The 20,255-nt window shown below is 36.3% G+C and overlaps 1 protein-coding gene across 1 annotated transcript in view; it reads left to right on the forward strand.

Moving 5' to 3' along the window:
• Positions 1–5,981: 5,981 nt before the first annotated feature.
• Positions 5,982–20,255, forward strand: part of LOC137627775 (ADP-ribosylation factor-like protein 4C) — a 53,297-nt gene continuing 39,023 nt past the window's right edge. The window contains exons 1-2 of the mRNA XM_068359084.1: positions 5,982–7,136; positions 7,352–8,762. Coding sequence (XP_068215185.1) covers positions 6,520–7,136; positions 7,352–7,385 — 651 coding nt within the window. The 5' untranslated portion in view covers positions 5,982–6,519 and the 3' untranslated portion in view covers positions 7,386–8,762. The remainder of the gene's footprint in view (positions 7,137–7,351; positions 8,763–20,255) is intronic.

A 20,255-nucleotide genomic window follows, 5' to 3' on the forward strand; every position in this document is an offset into this window, starting at 1 on the left:
CGTAATGTGAACTTTAAAAAACACTACATATAATACCAAAACAAAGACACATACAGCTCGAGCCCTTTGCCTCCCCAGAATTAGCCACTATATTCAGGAGCACTAACCCTAATTATACGCGATCATGAGATACACGATAAGGGGAATGAAAAACTCCAGCGGTTCGCCAGATGACAAATGGGCTCATTTCTGGAAGGGAATTTCACACAATAAAATCCCAGTGTGGTGCCCATATGGTAGGTCATATAGTCGATTAGTGTTGAATGATAATCACAGTAATGATGTTAATGTTAAGATGAGCAACAATGATATATCACTCCTGTTCTCAAGAATACAAAGAAGAAACGTGAATCAAACATGTTAGCAGTTGTTGTTGTTGTTGTTGTTGTTGTTGTTGTTGTTGTTGTTGTTGTTGTTGTTGTTGTTGTTGTTGTTGTTAATAATAATAATAATAATAATAATAATAATAATAATAATAAAATAAATTTTGCCAAATATTTATTTCTATTCTACAGTGTTTCGGAATAACATAAAAAGACAACGACAAAATCATCCTACAGATAAAACAGAGTAAGGATAAACGAATACAATCTCCGCAGGACGACTTTCATGTTTTCAGGGAACTATAAAGCTCCATCAAATATCCACCAACAGCACATTGAACCCCTTTGCATATTTGTACCAATTATGCCCTTACCATTCAATACTTGTGTCATTCAATCTTCCCAGCATTAAAGACAACCTTAATTCTCGGGTCCATTTCATTCCACTTCATATTTAACTATTGCAATGCTCCTTAAAGATATTAATAATAATTGTCATACTTCCAGCTTCTTACTATTCACTTTCACGTGCTTATTCTAGCTGCCATTCACTTCTCCTTATTTTTCCTCTAAATCTTACATCAGCATCTGAAACTTCTCTTCATTATCACAAATTAACTCATCTTTCAGAAACATCAACTTTTCCACTTTTTGGTACATCTTTTTATCATGACATATGTTGTGCATCTTTTTTTTTTTCTTTTGTTTGGGGGGGGGGTGTTGGGGGGGGGTGTTGGGGGGGGGGGGGGGTGTTCTTTGTTGTCATCATCTTTTATTGTTATTTCCTCAATCTCTGGAGATGGTATTCTGCATACAGAATTATTTTCACTGACACGTGTTTGTAAACCACTACCCATCATGTTAATATCATTATGATTATCATGATGTTTATTAATTTCATTATCATTAATATTATACTTATCAATACTAACATTGATTTTTACTATAAAGATTACAGCGTTACATAAAAACTGACAATCAAAGCTATAATTTTTTTCAATTTTAAGTGTAGAAGTTTCAATTTTTGGGTGGATACTTTCCTCTTAAGCGATAAGCGCACAGAGAATGTTAAATATGTTGAACCATGTCCATAATTACATAATGTTACTTGGATATTATGCATGTAATATCTCCATTTAGTGCCTTGTATTACAACTAGGCTAATTGTGTTTGAGAGAGAGAGAGAGAGAGAGAGAGAGAGAGAGAGAGAGAGAGAGAGAGAGAGAGATCGCCTTTCATCACTGTCCAGACAAACAGAATTGTGTAATATTTCAACTTCGTCTGTGACAACAATATTCAACAATTCAAATATACTGCTATTTGTCAATAAAATCAATTTCCACTTGAGAATTTTTACTATACAATTTCAAGTGCAGATTACTATTTTTCAGCATCATCTACCACCTATTCTTCATTTATGTTATTCATTAAAAGGTATCAAATTTTAATGCAGTGAAACGTTTGCAAGAGCATAGGTCATATATGTCATTTCTTACCCATTAACCATAGGCTAAAGAAAACTGCCGGCGATGCCTCAATGATGGAATTTCTAAATCAAATGTTCACGATATAAATATTTTCTTTTGATTACTTACTAAGTAGCACCGTGAGATAAATGTATGAAAAATAACATATATTCTTGTGCCAACACCTTAAAAAGAGAAGACGAGTCACAGTTCTTTATCCTAACACAGTTATATTTCACTGTGATTCAAAAAAAGAAAAAAAAAGAAAAAAAAAAGAAAAAAAAAACGGAAGACATGACATTAGCCTTTCATCGCGAAATATTTACTAACAAAGTTAACTCCATATGAAGTCAGCCATTTTAAGGAGATAAGGCATCCTGATATATATATATATATATATATATATATATAATACATATCCGCGTGTGACTAAAGTCGGAATATATGAAGTTATTGTTATGCAATTAAAAACGAATACTAAAGTTTAATGCAACTGAAATATAAAGGGCTAAAGTCACAGACATACATGAATTGCATGTTCACCCAACAAACGAATGAAAAAGAATAAGCAATGTAGAGCTGATAAGGAAACGTAGAAAATTTTCCTTCCCAGAAGAGAATTGAACCCACACTCATCTCTTATCTAAATCACCCAAGAGATGGAGATTCTTTACCTAAAGTATAGAAAAAAACTTTACCAAATGGAACAAATTGAATTCATGTTGCACTGAATATATAATCGAACCTGGCTTGCAGCTCATCAATCGACCCACCTGTCATTAGGAACGAGTGTCTAGGTATATATATATATATATATATATATACATATATATATACATATATATGTGTATGTATATATATATATATATATATATACATATATATATACATATATATGTGTATGTATATATATATATATATATACATATATATATGTGTATATGTATATATATATATATATATATAGTATATTGTATATATTATTTCCTTTCCGGTCACGCTCAGGGGCATTGCCAAACGTATAACTACTCAGTATCTCCCAGTCCCTCGGGTAGGAGGGAAAGGGAATAGTCATACCCTAGTGAGAAGGGTTGTAGTTATGAAAGGGGACGGGTGGAAAGGGATGAATCTGTGTGTGCATATCTATCTAAATATTTAACCGTAATTTTTGACGGGTCACGTACACTATTTTCTAGAGATTTATCGAGAACCAAATTGGTGCGCTTATTTTTTTTTCTTTTTTTTTTTTTGACCTAGCAACACCAAAAGCTCCCCCCCCCCCAAAAAAAAAAAACCGGTGACAAAAACTATTATTCCATTAAAAGCTAGGAGATTCACCAACCCAACAAAAACTATTGAACGATTAAATCCACCTAAATTAAATTAAAGTACAGGATATTCGTTTTCGTATATATGATCAACCATTTCATAAGAGGACGAATAAATGAGCAAATCTGCCCAAACAACTTTGACCCATATATATATTCTATTTTTTATCTTTTGAAATTCGTATCACTGATGTGATTCAAGGCAGATCACTAAAAATAACAAGATGATCATAAATCTATCATGAGTAAATATCCTCCATTTTTATTTCCGACGACACTGCGCCCACATGACCGGTTCAGATTTCACGAGAGAGAGAGAGAGAGAGAGAGAGAGAGAGAGAGAGAAAGAGAGAGAGAGAAGAGAGAGAGAGAGAGAGAGAGAGAGAGAGAGAGAGAGTGTAAATCCATAGTTTCGATTTTCATTCCTAACCTCTAACACAAAATTCCAATTTTTGCCTCCTGAAATACACTCTTCTGATTGAGAAGAATTAAGTATCTCGTAGTTAGCCGACTAAGGTGGGCCAGCGCCATGGTGAAAAACCCTGCAGTTACCAACCTATTCCTGAAAGGTTGCAGGGAATAAGTTTCAACATCTTCCTAAAACAATCTTCGACATAAAACAAATAGATAAATACATGTGTTGTGCATATATAGAGCCTACATATTTATGTATGTGTATATATATATATATATATATATATAAATATATAAATATAAATAAATATATATATATATATATATATATATAAATATACACATAAGTATACCTATATAAATTATGAACATATCTACACAAATATATAAATACATAAATGCGTATATATACAATACACAACCATATAAATATGAACATATATATATATATATATATATATACGTATATATATATATATATATACACATATATCTAGATCAGAGAGAGAGAGAGAGAGAGAGAGAGAGAGAGAGAGAGAGATGATTGAAATCGAAGACTGCCCAGCTGATGTCCCTGAAAAAGTGCACAAGCCCTAAACACAGAAATACGTTAAGTCTTGTTATGCAGAAGTCTTATATTTTCACTTTCCCTTTCCTCCTCCTGAATACAATTCACTTCAAACTTCTGTCGTGAACTTCAACAAATTGAAACTTCCGGCCTCGCATCTTACCTTATGAGCACAATCGATTCGCTCCTCTAGCCCTGTTAGATATTATCGTCTTTGCTTTTTCTAGTCTTTAAGAAAATCATTATATATATGTATATATATATATATATATATATGTATGTATATATATATATATATATATATATATATATATATATATATATATATATATATATATATATATATACACACACACTACCCTTTCTGAGTGGGGATACCCTACGGTGGAGAAAGGGTGTGTGTGTATCGCCATGATCAGCAAAGCTGTATTAGTCAGGGCCACCCATAATAGGTTGGTTTGCTGTGAGCGATACGACAAAAGTCTTCCACCATCATCAATCGGCAGTGACCAACGTGGAGGTAGAAAACAGACCAAACCTCAGGTAGGAATATGGACATGTGTGAGGCCTTTGTCCTGCGGTGGACTAGAAATGGCTGCATTTGTTACTGTTGTGTGTGTGTGTGTATATATATATATACATATATATATATATATATACATACATACATATATATATATATATATATATATGTAAATATCACCCACGAACGGCATTTAATACCGAATTCTATCTGGGAATATATATCCACTTGGATATATATATATATATATATATATATCTACACACACACACACAAAACACACAATGTATTACTACCTAATATTGCTCCTCTTTTGCTAACGGTTGCACTTCTAACAATCGCAACTATGTCAATTTTCTCAATACTCTGGCAATAATGCTCTTTTAAAACTAATTCCATTAACTATTTTCTTATTCCCACAAAAACGTGTCTCCTCTTCCCTCACCGCGGGATCATCCTATCTGCTTCTATTCCCCTTTCTGCAGTCGTCCCTTCCGATCCCTCTCCCTCCCCCTCCCCCCTCTCCCTCCCCCCTCCCACTCCCCCTCTCCCTCCTCCTCCTCCCTCAACGTGAGTCATCCAGCGTAGCGGGTAAAGATTAAAGCTACTGTTCTATTTCCAGGTAAACAAACCAAGGCCAGCAGCAGCAACTGCTTGTCCCGAAATCAACGAGATTAAGTCTTTCCCAAAACAAACCTCTGAGACATTTCTCTAAGGTACATTCATAACGCACGCCACGGCGACGTATCTTAAGACGTAAGTATTTGCTTACGAATAACATGCTCAACTCGGAGAGGATATTGCAAAATTTTCCCACGTAGGTTTTTGTCCCCCTTTTTTGTGTGTGTGTATTAGTCTTCATGCAATGAGCTGTTTGTTTCCGAAAGTAAGATCCGTTGCGCTGTATATTATTCGGCTGTTTTCTTCGGTATAAGGTGCATGAGTCCGACATTTAAATACAGTAGCCTGCAAGTTGGACGAAAGTATTGAATTTCATATCAACCCCCCACCTACAAACTAAAGTTCTTATCAGTATGTTGAGACATTAAGAACTGATACATGTCTGCATCTGCAAGTTGCCTTTTGCAAATGATGCCAGTTACGTGATTTTGAATTTACATCATTTGAGCATTTCTTCCAATTGAAAGTAGCAGCAGTTACGAAAGGCCTAGAAAAAAAATGATTTCGCACAAAAAGCATCCTAAAATAAAACAAAAGGTAATAAAAAATAAAATACAATATACTAAAACCAAGCAGTGGCACCTCCCTGTTTTCATATCCTTTCGCTCACTTTTCCAAAACGAAGTATGCCGGCCGCTCGATGGAATACTGGAATGAATCACTCAGAGTCAGCGCTTTGAAGACTTCAGTTGCCCGTCAGACGTAGAAGAGACAAGAGGTAGCGCGCAATCTCTCCGAGAGATTCTGTACCCGCCTCCTATACTCAATCGCCTTGTTAGAATCCCGAAAGTGAGGTTCGTGCGAGGGATAACATAAAAGAAGCATCATTTTGCAAGTCAATATTCAAATATAAAGCAGTGGATATCTCTATTTGAATTAAAACAAAATATTTATAGGCGATCTTTATTTTAAAGTGTTGTGTTTGTTTATTTTCTATATACAGTAACCTCTACTTTAATTCCTGACAAGGACAAATTCATATCAGTCAATAAGGCCGATAAAAATCAAGCAAGAGGCTGTGCAAATAAGCATTCAAAATCCCTCTTGATATTTTTCAGTGACTTAATACTCCGTTTCCAGTGTACATATATATATTTGGGGATAATAAATTTTGTTATAATAGATCTCAGTGATGTCTCGATGAGATAAGAAGCAACTGTCAGTGTCAGGCTGATATGGAGTTTCTAGTGAAGGAGGAAATTATGCGGGCGTGAGGATGTGTACGTGCCTTTGGGCGGGCCTGGTGGAGGCCGCCCGTAACTTGATGTGGGAGGCTTCGGCACTGATTAGGCCTCCCGCCCACGTGGTGCTGGTAGGCCTAGACTCCTCTGGCAAAACCACAGCCCTGTTTCGAATGAGGTACGGACAGTACGTGAACGCCGTGCCCACTGTAGGTTTCAACATGGAAAGAGTCCGTGCCGGGGGTGCCCAGTGGTTAATATGGGACGTTGGCGGTGCCGAAAGGGTTCGCCCACTGTGGCGTTCGTACACACGAGCCACGGACGCCCTCATCTTCGTCGTGGATTCCAGCACGGGCGAAGAGAGACTCGAGGAGACGAGGGTCGAACTCCAGAGGCTGACGAAGCAACAGAGTGCCCAGTGCGTGGCACTCAACCGACCGCGCCCCCCTCTCCTCGTGCTGGCTAACAAGCAGGACCTTCCAGGGGCACGGGAGCCCCACCACCTGGCGAAGGCTCTAGGGCTGCCCGATCTCCCTGACAACCAACCCTGGTCAGTGGCGCCGGCGTGTGCCGTCACAGGCGAAGGACTTGAGGAAGCCATGGTGACCTTGCATGACCTGGTCACTAAGTCACGCCAACCTAAATCTAAATCGTAAGTTATTCTTTCAAAATTTCGTAACTCTTTCTTGTGATAATTTAAATAGCAAATGTATTTAAAGCTTCAAAGTAAGTGGGTCAAGATATTTTTCTCCTAGTTATCTTAAACTTGCTGTGTGTTTCCCTCTAAATTTAGAGTCACGTTGAAGCAACCACCCTAATATATTAGTTTTCGCCTAATTATCTAAAACTTTTTTTTCTCTAAATTAGAGCCACGTTGAAGCCAACAGCCCAAAAGTCCTGAATCTAAAAATCAAAAAGGGCCGAGTCCGTCTCCCAAGAGGAGAGCGAGGAGGATCTTCTGCCAGGCGAGAGCATCTGTGTTAAAGATAACCCCAGCAGCATCCGAAACCGCTGATGAGCAGCAATTACATCGGAAATTCGCCTGAATAAGTGTTAACATCCTTACGCCTGAAGCCCTATGTACCGCAGGACTCGTTATCGCTCTGGCTGCTATAGCCGTCAGCTGACAGCCTCTACTGTCATTTACGCCATCTGCCAGACGACCCTAGACAGGCTTCGCGTTCGTCATAAGGAAGAATAAGAAAGGGGCGACTGAAGCCAATCATGTGCCTCTACTATCCTCCTTTTCCTGTCTGGTTTCAGTCGATTATAGGAACTGGGCTGTCTAAGCTCCCTCTGCCTTAGAAATGACGCACATAATATATATAATAATGATATACATAATGTATATACAACTGTAACATTCAATCTCGATGTTTTTTCTTGAAAAATAAAAAAACTGAGTGTACAGATGTCCAGTCATGGACTGCTTCTTTATACGAGTATAATGACATGCTCCCCTTGATGGCATCAGCATTTGGTTGTACTTCCATGCAAGTAGTATTATATTATTTATTGAAAAATTTCTCTTCTAACTGCTGTCACTTTTCAGTTGCCTAAAGCAGCTTTCCCAAGCATATTTTACTTTAGCTTTAATGAATGGAGTGATGTGTGTGTATGTGCGTGTCGTCCCAAAGAAAGAGGACTCGATTTGCAAAATGAAACTACAAATTGAGCCGCCAAAAACGAATCAATGAAGTGTGATATGAAAACATAATTTATCAAAAATGTGAGAGTCTGAAATAAGTGGAAATGAAAACAGTCTCTTCGTCCAACAAAAGTCCCGGGATGGCAATGAGTTAGGTACAGGAGGTGGAGGGGCACAAATGCATTACTAAAAGACCCCCACGAAAGCATTGATGAAAATATAAATTTTGAACATACCCCTTCAATAAAAATGGTTTTAAGAGCAAAATTCCAAATAAAAAATAAAGACATTCAAGTAACGTTAAATTCTCAGCATAAAAAAAATCCCATCAAATAATAGATTTTGTCGAGTATACTTTCGAGTATCCAAATTCTCTAGTGAAAAATAAAATATTGTCTCCTAGCCACTTTCCCACGGAAACATCTTGCAACTTCAAGAGGGATCCTTCGACCAAAGACTCGAATTCAATCAAGTCGAGATGTAGCAAGATTCTCAGGAGCGTTCCATGAAGCAATCACAACCAAAGAAGTTACAACGAAGAGAACGAGACCACTGGCCAAGGTTGCAAGTAGGACCCCCTACAAAAATCGGCGACTTATTACTTCACGATGGCGGTTCCAATGTTTACAGGTAACTGGTTGTTGTGCGTTATTTCTAATAATTACGCCAACAGAGGTTTTTGCAACCAAACAATTCTTGCAACAGTATTGAATCATGAGTTAGTAGAGTGTATAATATTGAAGGTTTGGGGGAAGGAGACTTTATCCAAGTGTTTGTTTGATTCCATATTGAATTGAACTAATGTTTTGTTAGCCTTTCATAGTTACATTTGCTTAATGCTGTCATTTACCAAAAGATTAGATATTCAAAAATTAATATACAATGTAACCTAATTAGAAAATTCATAAAATAGTTACCCACTTCTTAAAAGTCTCAATTCCTGATACCCAAAATGAAACTTAAAGGTACCGGTTATTATTCAGTCGATTTTTTTTTATCACTTAAAAGAAACACCAGAAATATCTATAGTTATTTTTCTTTAGATGCCAAGTGTATATTGGTGAATACTTCTATTACAATCATGAGTTGATGCTCTTGTGTAGATTAACTTTTAAACACTATGTTTAAAAGTTGGGTATTTTGTGTGTCATTTAGGTTAATCATTTGACGTTTTTTTTATATAAGCATTTCTTGGTGCACAGATATATTAACCGAAATGTAAAATGTAACTTATGAATAAGTTCTTCTTCTTTTCACAGCAGGTAACGAAGTAATTTCTTAATCAAAATGACTCTTAGTCTTAGATTAGATTGTTGGTGACTGATATTGATAGTGAATTGAAACATAGTACATACACAAAGGCACATGATTTTGTAATTACTGATTAGATTAACTGTTCTTGGCGACAGCTTTAATAGGCATAGTGTATACACACATCATATAGTAGTCAAACACACATGTTCATTAATACACACATATTATATATATATATATATATATATATATATATATATATATAATGCATACATCCATATATATAAACACAATCTATATATATACATACACACACACACATATATATATATATATATATATATATATATATATATATACTTTATAAACAAGTGTGCATAACAAAATATATACAAGAAACCAATTTGAAAACTTTGGGACAGAATCGGAGGAAAACTAAAATGGTAAAATATTTCGAAAAAAAATAGCATGATCAATTTATAGTGCGGAAATATCACATTGCATGACTATCTACTGTGCAATTTTCTTCATATTAATATCTGCACATTTCAACGAACTGGTAACATAAAAAAAAACTCAAGAGATACAGATCCATACACATTTTAAATTTACTTAATTACATTTAGAACTTATTTACATTCAGAACTTGACGCTTCTGTTCAGCATTCTGAACCTTTAAAATACCCCCAAATCCAAAATTAAATGTCAACACCCATCCCCAAATAAGTTAAAAAAATTCATTGCTGTAAACAATATATTGCTTTTTAATTAATCATATTAATCATTATACAATAATTACGGTGTAAACATTAAGTCATAAAAATAGCACAGTGCGCCTAATTACAATTAGGAATTTTTATGAACGACTGGGTAAATCCTTTAAACAGTAAATTAAGTATTTTCTCTCTCTCTCTCTCTCTCTCTCTCTCTCTCTCTCTCTCTCTCTCTCTCTCTCTCTCTCAGGAGACAGATTCTCAAGCGTGGTTTGTTAATTGTAAGCGGTAAAACTTTTAATGGCTTGTACAACTTCTTGTTAAGGGGCTTCATATTCTACGCAACGTATTCTTGAGGTTAACTGTGCTTGTAACCGTGAATGTGTGTTTGTGTGTGAGGCCTTTTGAGAGGTCAACTCTCTCTCTCTCTCTCTCTCTCTCTCTCTCTCTCTCTCTCTCTCTCTCTCTCTCTCTCTCATATTCAGTAACTGGCTTCATTATAATCCCATTTGCTTAATCATACAAAATTATAAAAATAGCCAGACTAATGTATTTCAGAATCTTATTTTCAAAATCATATTAACACGTGTCAGGAGAGAGAGAGAGAGAGAGAATTACCAAAAGCCGGAATATGAAAACAACAACACACAGAAACAAATAACAAGAGTAGGAAAAAAAATACTGTACTATCTAGGCCTCCTCATAGCAAAAAATGATAATGAGTGCATAGGCCTAAAGAGGTGATTACTTACAAGAACAGAGAGAGGCACCAGATGGGAAGCGATCGTACTTTTAGTGTGTGTGTGTGTGTGTGTACGTGCGTGCGTGCGAAGGTAGACGGGCCTATGAATTATAAGGGGCAAAAAATCTCGATCTGAATTTTAAAAAGGGAGATTTTAATATTGATGAATGGTGGGCTAGACCTAAAGGTGGATTTTATTCATTTATTCATGACGGTGTTATTTCCTGATTGATTTTTCATCAGATATTGATAGACTTGTTAATGCAATTCTAGGTGGCTCTTTTTCGTAGTGAGAATTATTTTCTAAAGTGCATTAATACGCACAAGTACGCTCGCGCGCGCACGCACGCACACACAAACGCGCGCACACACACACACACACACATATATATATATATATATATATATGGTACGGAAAATATGTGAAAGACTATATATATATATATATATATATATATATATATATATATATGTGTGTGTGTGTGTGTTTCACTTATTTTCCATACCTTTAAAATGTTTTTTTTTTTTTTTTAATAAAAATGCATTACCGAAAAACAAGGTTGCATGTAACATTGCAATTAATTTCAGTCTAATTTGTAGTAAATTAATTTGTAATAATGGCTTTTGCTTTTACCGACTCAAATTTCCCGTAATATATTTTTCCCTTCAGGTTTTGAAAACAGGGTATGACCATAAAGCGAAAATGTCCATTATTACTTAAATGGTGAAAATATGCTGAAAATCTCCTTTTTAATTAAAATGGTGAACCTTGCCATTTTCATTTGCTTTAAAAAGCCACTAGACTTCCTTCTATTTCCTAAAGTTTTTAGACTCGTAATAGGAAAATGGTGAATGTGATTGGTACTCTAATAAAATTAATTTGTAAAATTTTACTTTTTAAAATCCATAATGTTTTTGGTGTTCAATTCCGAATCTGACAAAATTAATGCAATGATCAAGATTACGCCCAAGCACACAATCTCGCGATAACATGAAAAAAAAATGCTATTGATAATAAATAATGAATTACATGCTTATTACTGTTAATTGTGTCTTGCACGCAATCATAATATAGCCATACAATTCGGTAAAAAGTTAGAAACATTCAGAATTACGTAAGTACAGTTGGACACAGTAATTCCAGGTACACTTCCCTCTACAGAAGTGCACCTAGCCACACCCTTACTAGGTGGCGAGTTACTGAGTTTATCCACACCAGCCCTCTTCCATCTCCCCCCTCCAATATCCACTTCGTTACTCGCCGCGAAGTAAGGGTGTGACAAGGTGAACTTCGTAGCGAGATGTGCCATGAACTCTTGTGCCCCACTGTACACATTACAGTGAACTTGACCTTGTGTCTTCTTGACATCCTACAAGGGATCATCACGCCTGTCCGCAGGATGTCGAAGCGTGATCCCACGATTTCCAAACGTCTAGCAATTGATCCCTCTGGGACAATCACCTTGCTTTGTGACACGCCAGAAACCCTCCCAGCCTTCGTGACCTGCAGTCAGTCGAAGTCTCCTCAAACCCCTTTTTGACCTCTGACCCCAGTTCATAATCTACAAGTCAAAAGATCAAAGCCTATAGTTCACCTGCCCATAGTTCACGACTAGAGGTAACAAGGGCGCTTTTCCCAAGCACTGTCTACGGGATTGTAGTCTCTTCGACCTGGGTTGTTTGTCGTTTTCTACTGTTCGCTTAACAATTGCCTTTGTTATCTTTAACTCTCTCGATTCATATCTTTTCTTCTTTTTCCCTTCATTTATTACCTGCCTGTCAGTCATTCCTTGGTGTTTTTCCCAAAGATACGAGTTGTATCAAGTTTCAATCGACACAAAGTGATTAATATTTCAAATTCAAAATGCTCTATTCGCGGTTCCGAACAATATCGCAATTAGTTCCATTCTGTCTATATTTCGCTCGTGAAGGCATAAGCTCGCCCGTCCAATTTAACTATATAATCGACAAGCGACATATTAGACAGACTGGTCCAACATTTCGGAACCTTTCGAACCATCACTTTGGACCTTCAAAACACTCGAAATGTTTATATAATCATTTTTTCTTTTATTTCTGTTCGTGTTTCCTCAAATTTTGCCAATGTCTTTACTACATTTCCGTGGAAGATTCTGAATAATTTATGCAGAAGGTCCACCTTTAGGCCTAAGGCAACCCGGGACTGCGATGCGACCGAAGATAGACAGACCAATAGGCCTATGTTTTTCAACCGCTCCTTGTGTTTTCGTTTTGTCGATTTCTTGAATGAGCTTTCTCCAATGTCTTCATTACTCTGCCCTTCTTCTAATGACTTGTAATTATGATATTTAATCTCGTTCGAAAAAAAAATAGGAGAGAAATACACGATACTGACTTCCATTTTTCACCAAAAGTTGGATTTCAAAATAAATAAATGCATGATGAGACACAGGTGTTTGTTGGACACTCGTGGGAAATCCTCCGTGAATCCAAGATTTAAAACTGAGGGGGGAGCCAGAAGTTTCTTGTATTTTTTCCTCCAAGCTTTATGTACTGTACAGGAATAGATGGGCAAAAAACACAAACGTCTACAAAGGCAAGTTAAGCTTTTGTCAAGTTCCCTTGAGAGGCGATTTTATATGTATTATTACATTTACAGACATCCGAAGAAAATACACCAACTTACAGACACTCTTCTCGTGATACAGTTCCTGGTTATAACAATATATATATATATATATATATATATATATATATATATATATATATATATACATACATATATATATATATATATATATATATATATATAAATATATATATATATATATATAAATATATATATATATATATAAATATATATCTTTCCTCTATTTCCTTTATACCATATATTTTCTTGATAAGAGTTATTTCAATAGTTCCCATAAAGCAATTCCCTTTACCCATAAGCACAATTGCCATTCTTGATTATGCATATCCTTTGAATTCCTACTTTGCAACTGCCTTGGAGTAAGCACACAACACAACTGTAGGTTCAGAAAAGGGGCTTTCGAACGTTTACTAAGAATGGACGTTTTTATCCAAGTTAGCAATACATATTAAGACTATTTATAAAAAAAAAATCATCATAACTACATTACTACTACTAATAGTATTATCATTATATTTTTTACAAGGTTTCTGAATAAAGTGAACTTTTCTTCTTAACTAGAGTAAACATGAATTTCTTCTTAGTTAAACCTCAATACATTTATTGAAAAACCGTGAAATTCTTGCATATGAATTTGTTCATCGCTTTACATAGAACTACAACACCCTACAGGCCTATTTCACAGAGCTTATGGTTGATATGTCTCGGGTAAAATACGGGACATTTAAAGATGGGAGGTTGTCTATCAATGCGTGACATCGTAGGAATCGTGTGTGTGTGTGTATGCGCACGGATTCATGTACGTGGATAATCACCCGTACATGCCCTAGGATATTCCCACAATTACCTGCCCACACCAACCACCCACACGTGACCCTGTGACTCCCGCCTGTACCCCAAACACTGATCCCTGACCCACCCCGTCACCCCAAGGGTCATCCTACCCCGAGGGGTGGGAGGATCGAGGATAATAGGTGAGGGTGGGGGAGGGGTAGATACGGGCCTCCTAGATAGGGGCATATAACCTGAGAACTACCTCCTCTTTCTACTTCACTCTTCTTTTTCTTCTTCTTTCTACTTCACTCCTCAAGTCTCAAAGGACCCAAGGACCTCCTACTCTAAAAAGGCCGAGATGCAATCTAGAAAATCTTTATTCCTAACTTAGATAAGGTTTAAGCTATATTTATCTTCTTATCTGATTATAAATTTATTTATACTTCCATTAAAATATACCTGACTCACAAATTGTCTAGCTGGTTCACATCGTCATTGTTAATTGTTGTGCTGTATAATTGAATTTATCTAAAATTAAATGCGTACTATGATAAACAACAATATCGCTAAGTAGATTATAACGAACCATTTTTTTCGAACGCTATTTTCTAAGATGAACTTAATCTCTAAATCACTCCATTCTTAAAATAACCCTCAACTCGCAGCCCTATTTTTCAGTAGACGGTCATAATTATGGATTTCCCTTGTAAGACAGTCTGGGAAGGCCCTTAGGGGGAGGGGGAGACTGGGGACCAAAAGATAGGGAAAACAAGAGAGAGTCGGGGAAGGGGGGGGGGGGTTAAGTAGGAGTGAGGGACTCGAGTCGTTATCCTGATCCCTAGGATGCGTGTGGAAATGAATAGCGGGGATAGGTAGATGGTAAGGGGGAGAGGGGGTTCCTAAGGATACCTGAGGATGTTGAGGTTAGGGATCAGATGGGTTTTTGTTCCAAGGTTAGGATGCCTTATTTCGCAGACAGTGCTGACGTCATTCATCATTTATCGTGTTTTTCTTATATCTCTCAATAAGGTACGTGGACTTGATTATCTTGGTTGACAAGCATTGACGGATTGTCAATTAGTAAAATTTCTAATATAATTATATTTGTTTGAATCCATGAGATAAAAGTTTAATAATCATGACTATGAGAATAACTCAATGTTTCCAAAGGCACACAGGATAGATTTAGAATGCTTACCATTAAATGAAATCAACTGTTTGCCAAAAGGTGCTTACCAGATTCATGTCACGGGAAGGTGACAGTGAGTGACACCTGGACGTACGGTTTAAGACATCTTTCGCGACCCCATTGAGTGGAGGGGTGGCTCTTTGCTGGCTTAGTATGTGGGCTTCGGAAGGAATGGAAAGGTCTATGGGGAGGCATAGAATAATAATGCAAAAAGCTGTCATTTGCGTCGTCACTAGTTCGAAAAATAACCAACAAATGCAGCTGCTTCTGGTTCACTGCAGGACATAGACCTCAGGCATGTCCTTATTCATGTCTGAGGTTTGGCCAGTTTTCATCACCACGCTGGCCAACTGTGAAGTGCGGATTGGTGAATGGCGGGTAATTTTCGTCTGATCGCTCACAGCAAACAAACCTGGTATGGGTACTCCTGGTAGTAGAGCTTTGCTGATCATGGCGATACACAAACTTTTTCACCATGTTAAGGTATCCTCATAATTATGATTATCATCTTCATTATTATTATTATTATTATTATTATTATTATTATTATTATCATTATTATAATTATTATTATTACTGTTATTATCATTACTATTATTATCATTATTATTATAATTTATTTCTTAAGTACCGGTAGTAATAAATTATCATCATTATTACCGAATACAAAAACTCAGCCACCTTTTGGGGGACATTTTGAACATGTATTTCAAAATTACATAACTATATTTATGTAAGGCCCACCACTAACAGCACTTAAACGCCACATTTCATATATTGCTAAAAATCGATTTGGTAAACAAATTTCACCTGAGATAAGAACCCCTCTTATACAGACTTGGCCTCCTGTGTCACAGGAAGTTGACGTACTCTTCCTATTATTGTCAACAAGTGCATCTCCATTGTACAGCTTGTTTATTCACTTCACAAAAGGCCATTGTTTCTATTTCGAACTTATCCGGGGGGAGGAGGAGGAGGAGGGGGTGAAGGAGAGAGAGGTGAAAACGTTAATTACCCGACAAAAAGCCTCTTGAAGAAGAAAGGCATCTGTTTGTGACCCTCGCGGGAGGCGGCAATTGTTTCGGACTAGACACAAAATGGATTACTGAGAGTCCCCTTGCAACCACCTCTAACTATAGATACAAATGTTCCTCAGGTGGGAGAGACAAACAACCTTTGTGGACACCTGTTTGCCCAAAGAGTTCCTCGTCTGACCCTGTTTGCTTTACGAGACTTCAAGAGAGCTCTCGAGTTTAGGTGCTGATGTAAACAGCCTCTGTCAACAATAAGATAGACAGACCTGTGGGCTTCAACAGAGGACCTGGGTTATGCCCTGTTTTCCCAGCCAAGGGGGACACTATCAAGGACAACATTCTCGTACCTCCAGACAACAATAGCTGTCCATCACCACAGTCACCGGTGTAGCTCAAACGTGCATGTTTAAAGTTGGATAATAAATCACTTCCAATTTAGATACACACATGTACAGCATATATACGGTACATACTAGTGTACATAACTCGCCAAAAATGACAGCTAAATATTTAGATATGTACACACACGCAACTCCTCTCACCTGGGTATGACTACTCCTTCTTCCCTAGCCAGAGGGACGGGGTAATCGTGACCGAAAGTTTATATATATATATATATATATATATATATATATATATATATATATATATATATATATATATATATATTATAATATATATGAGAGAGAGAGAGAGAGAGAGAGAGAGAGAGAGAGAGAGAGAGAGAGAGAGAGAGAGAGAGAGAGAGCCATACATATATATCCATACAAAACTCTTCCAAGCGTAAAGATCTATTCCTCATACACTCTTCAAAAGAAGGTTTTATTATTTTCTTCTCATGCCGTGCTGAAAGTCCCTCTCTTATCAGACCCTTTCCTTCTAAATGTACAAAAAAAAAAGGATGAAATATCATATCCCTTATCTGCATTTGTCTTTAAATGAGACTCCACGGCCTAGCTATCACTGCGTGCGTGGTCTAACGTCACAGGATATGTCCTGTATAATGCACCTGTAATTTCTCACGGAACTCCCGTTGAAACATTTGAGACTGTGAAGAGCAATAACCTTCGGTAGTCAGAGAGAGAGAGAGAGAGAGAGAGAGAGAGACTGCATCACAATCACCTAGCAACACTCTCATGTATAAATACTATTAAATGATGAAACATTCCATTCTATGGTGAGATTTGACTCTCCACAAAATGGAAAGGATATGGGTTTATTCCCACCAGGTGGAAGAGACAGAGTTGTTACGAAAAATACATGGACATGGCGTATGGCGTCAGTATATTCTAAAGGATTTATGGTAATCACGAAGCTTCCAAAACATAGCGCTTCCAAAAACAAAGCGCCTGGAACCACCAGCAGGCAGCGAGATTTGCAAATGCATGGCGAATCGTGATTGGTCGAAGTAGCAAAGCTAGAGGATAAAAAAACATGAATAAAATACCCCTCTAATGGATACCGTGGGCTACCAGTTATCACGAATCCTCTCCCTACTCCATCTAGCTTTTGTTTAGAGCTTCCATTATAAACAGAACGAGTGTGGGAGACTGGTGATTAAAAGTAAAAATAAATTTTTGCTTCCAGGAGATGGCCGGCCTTGCATTTTTGTTATTACCAGAAGAATAAGCAATTAAAGGTGAGGTTTCTACTTCGTTACTATATCGATTTGGCCTTTAGCTACGCAATAGGTTTTCGTATTCAAGTGCTTTTCCTTTTTCCAGGATGTAGGTATATTCAAGTCACTTTTCCTTTTTCCTGGTTTCAAATGCGTGATAAGAACTTTTTCCTTTTACTGGATTCAAGTAAGTGTACGGCACTTTTTCCGGGTTCAAGAGTCTTAAGGCTCACAAGAACTTGAAAGGGATATTTTTTCTCTTTCTGGATTATTCCAGTTCATGTATAGCACTTTAATCATTTTTCCTGGAACAAAGCAATGGTAACTATAAGTATTTAACTAATCAAAATATAACAAATATTCAAATGCTTGCTTGTTTCAATGTCATCTGAATTTTCATTGAGATTCAACAGTAACACAACAGAAAATGTTTCAAGAAACATTTAAAAAAATATCAGAAGAAACAGACATTCTTTTATATGTAACAACTGCAGTCAATCCGGTCAATCTCTCAAATAATGATTGGAAATTACACACTGTTATAATGGTTAAGCAAATTGGAACCATGATATATGATGCTTTCAGATAGAAAACATATTTACAAGAAAATAAACAGAAAAATTTCTTTCATTTTTGCTTTCATCAAAGCATTGTCTTTTTTTATTGCCGTCTGTTAGAAGTTTTTTAGTATTTTTTTCTTTTTTCAGCAAAAAGAACAATAACCCTGGAAGGTGATTAGTTCTCCTGTCTTCCTCTTCTCAGTGGTTTGAAAATAATTAGAAAAGACAAACAAACCAGTAATGGTTAGATAATGATGTTCCGCAAACGCGGATTTCTTTTGGTTAATGGCAACCACATGTCTGTTCACACATTGACGGCGGGAAGCATAAAACAGACGTTAAATTTCGAAAAAAAAAGAAGAAATTACTAAATACGTTTCCCATACACATACTGTGGTTCAATCGAGAACTGCTATTCATGGTGTGCATGGAACTTATGCAGTCTAATACGCCTTTCAATCAGACATAACTCCATAGCCTTGTCTCTCGAGAATTCGGTCCGGAGCCATATCTTCTTCATAAATTATTTTGCTCTGATAAAGATCAGACTTCACAGATTCAGCGTAGGACAGATAGATGTATTTATAAATGCTCCCTTTCTTTTGTATTTCAGATGTACTCTGTGGCAATGAAAACCCAGACAGAACTTGAATCTTTTGTCCTTCGTGGCTTCCCTTAATGGGTCACACTGGAATTCCATTAGCCTTGTAGTTGAAGGTCTGAAACTTATGTTAGTTTCAGGATCCAACATTCAATTTCATTTGTTTAGTCTAATATCTTATTTTTCAAATTTTATTGATGTAACACTTTCCTCAAGATTACTTGTCAGATACTTTCCCAAAAGCTATTTGTATAAAACGTTTTAAAAGTTTACCTGTCAAATACTTTTTTATTTCCATATTCATTGGTTTAAACTTTTCCGACATCCCATTTATATACTTTCAAAGCTTAAAAGCTTACGGTCTTTCCGAAGCCTTCAACACACAAAAGAATTTCTTCAAGCAGGTCGAGAAAGGGATCAACAATCGCTTTAATGCGATATCTAAAAGGATCCAGGATCCTTCCATACTAAGTAGGACCTTAAATGATTCAATCCCGCGGTACGTAAAAAAGTTTAAAGGATCTATTCATAACCATCACCGATTACACCCGAGAGCAATATCTCCTTCCTTCGGCCATTCCTCAGGTGTTGTGCTTCTGGCTGTCTTGTGTTCCGAGATCCCGACTTCTTTGTCCGGATGAACTCAATTGAAGTGATATTGTGAGAACACTCTTATTTTCAAAGCTAAAATCCTATGTTATATTACATGATAAAAAAAAATATTAATAAAAATCACAAACTTATAGATGCTGTTTGAGTTAAAAACTTATATCTCATGTAATAATCAATGTTAAAAAGTACTCAAATCCAAAAACAAGAAGTTTCGGCCATGATAAAAAGAATAAAAAAAAAATAGCTTCTGTTTGAGCTAAATAATTAAAATCATATATAATATTCAATGTTCATAATTAATTATGAAAATATTAATTTCGGGAAAAGTCTAAGTGTTCCTTAAAAAGATAAATAAGCTATTGTTAATTAATTTTATTCTAATATTAAAAATCCTAAT

This window comes from Palaemon carinicauda, chromosome 35 (assembly GCF_036898095.1).
Source record: "Palaemon carinicauda isolate YSFRI2023 chromosome 35, ASM3689809v2, whole genome shotgun sequence".
In the NCBI taxonomy this organism is placed as follows: Eukaryota; Metazoa; Arthropoda; class Malacostraca; order Decapoda; family Palaemonidae; genus Palaemon; species Palaemon carinicauda.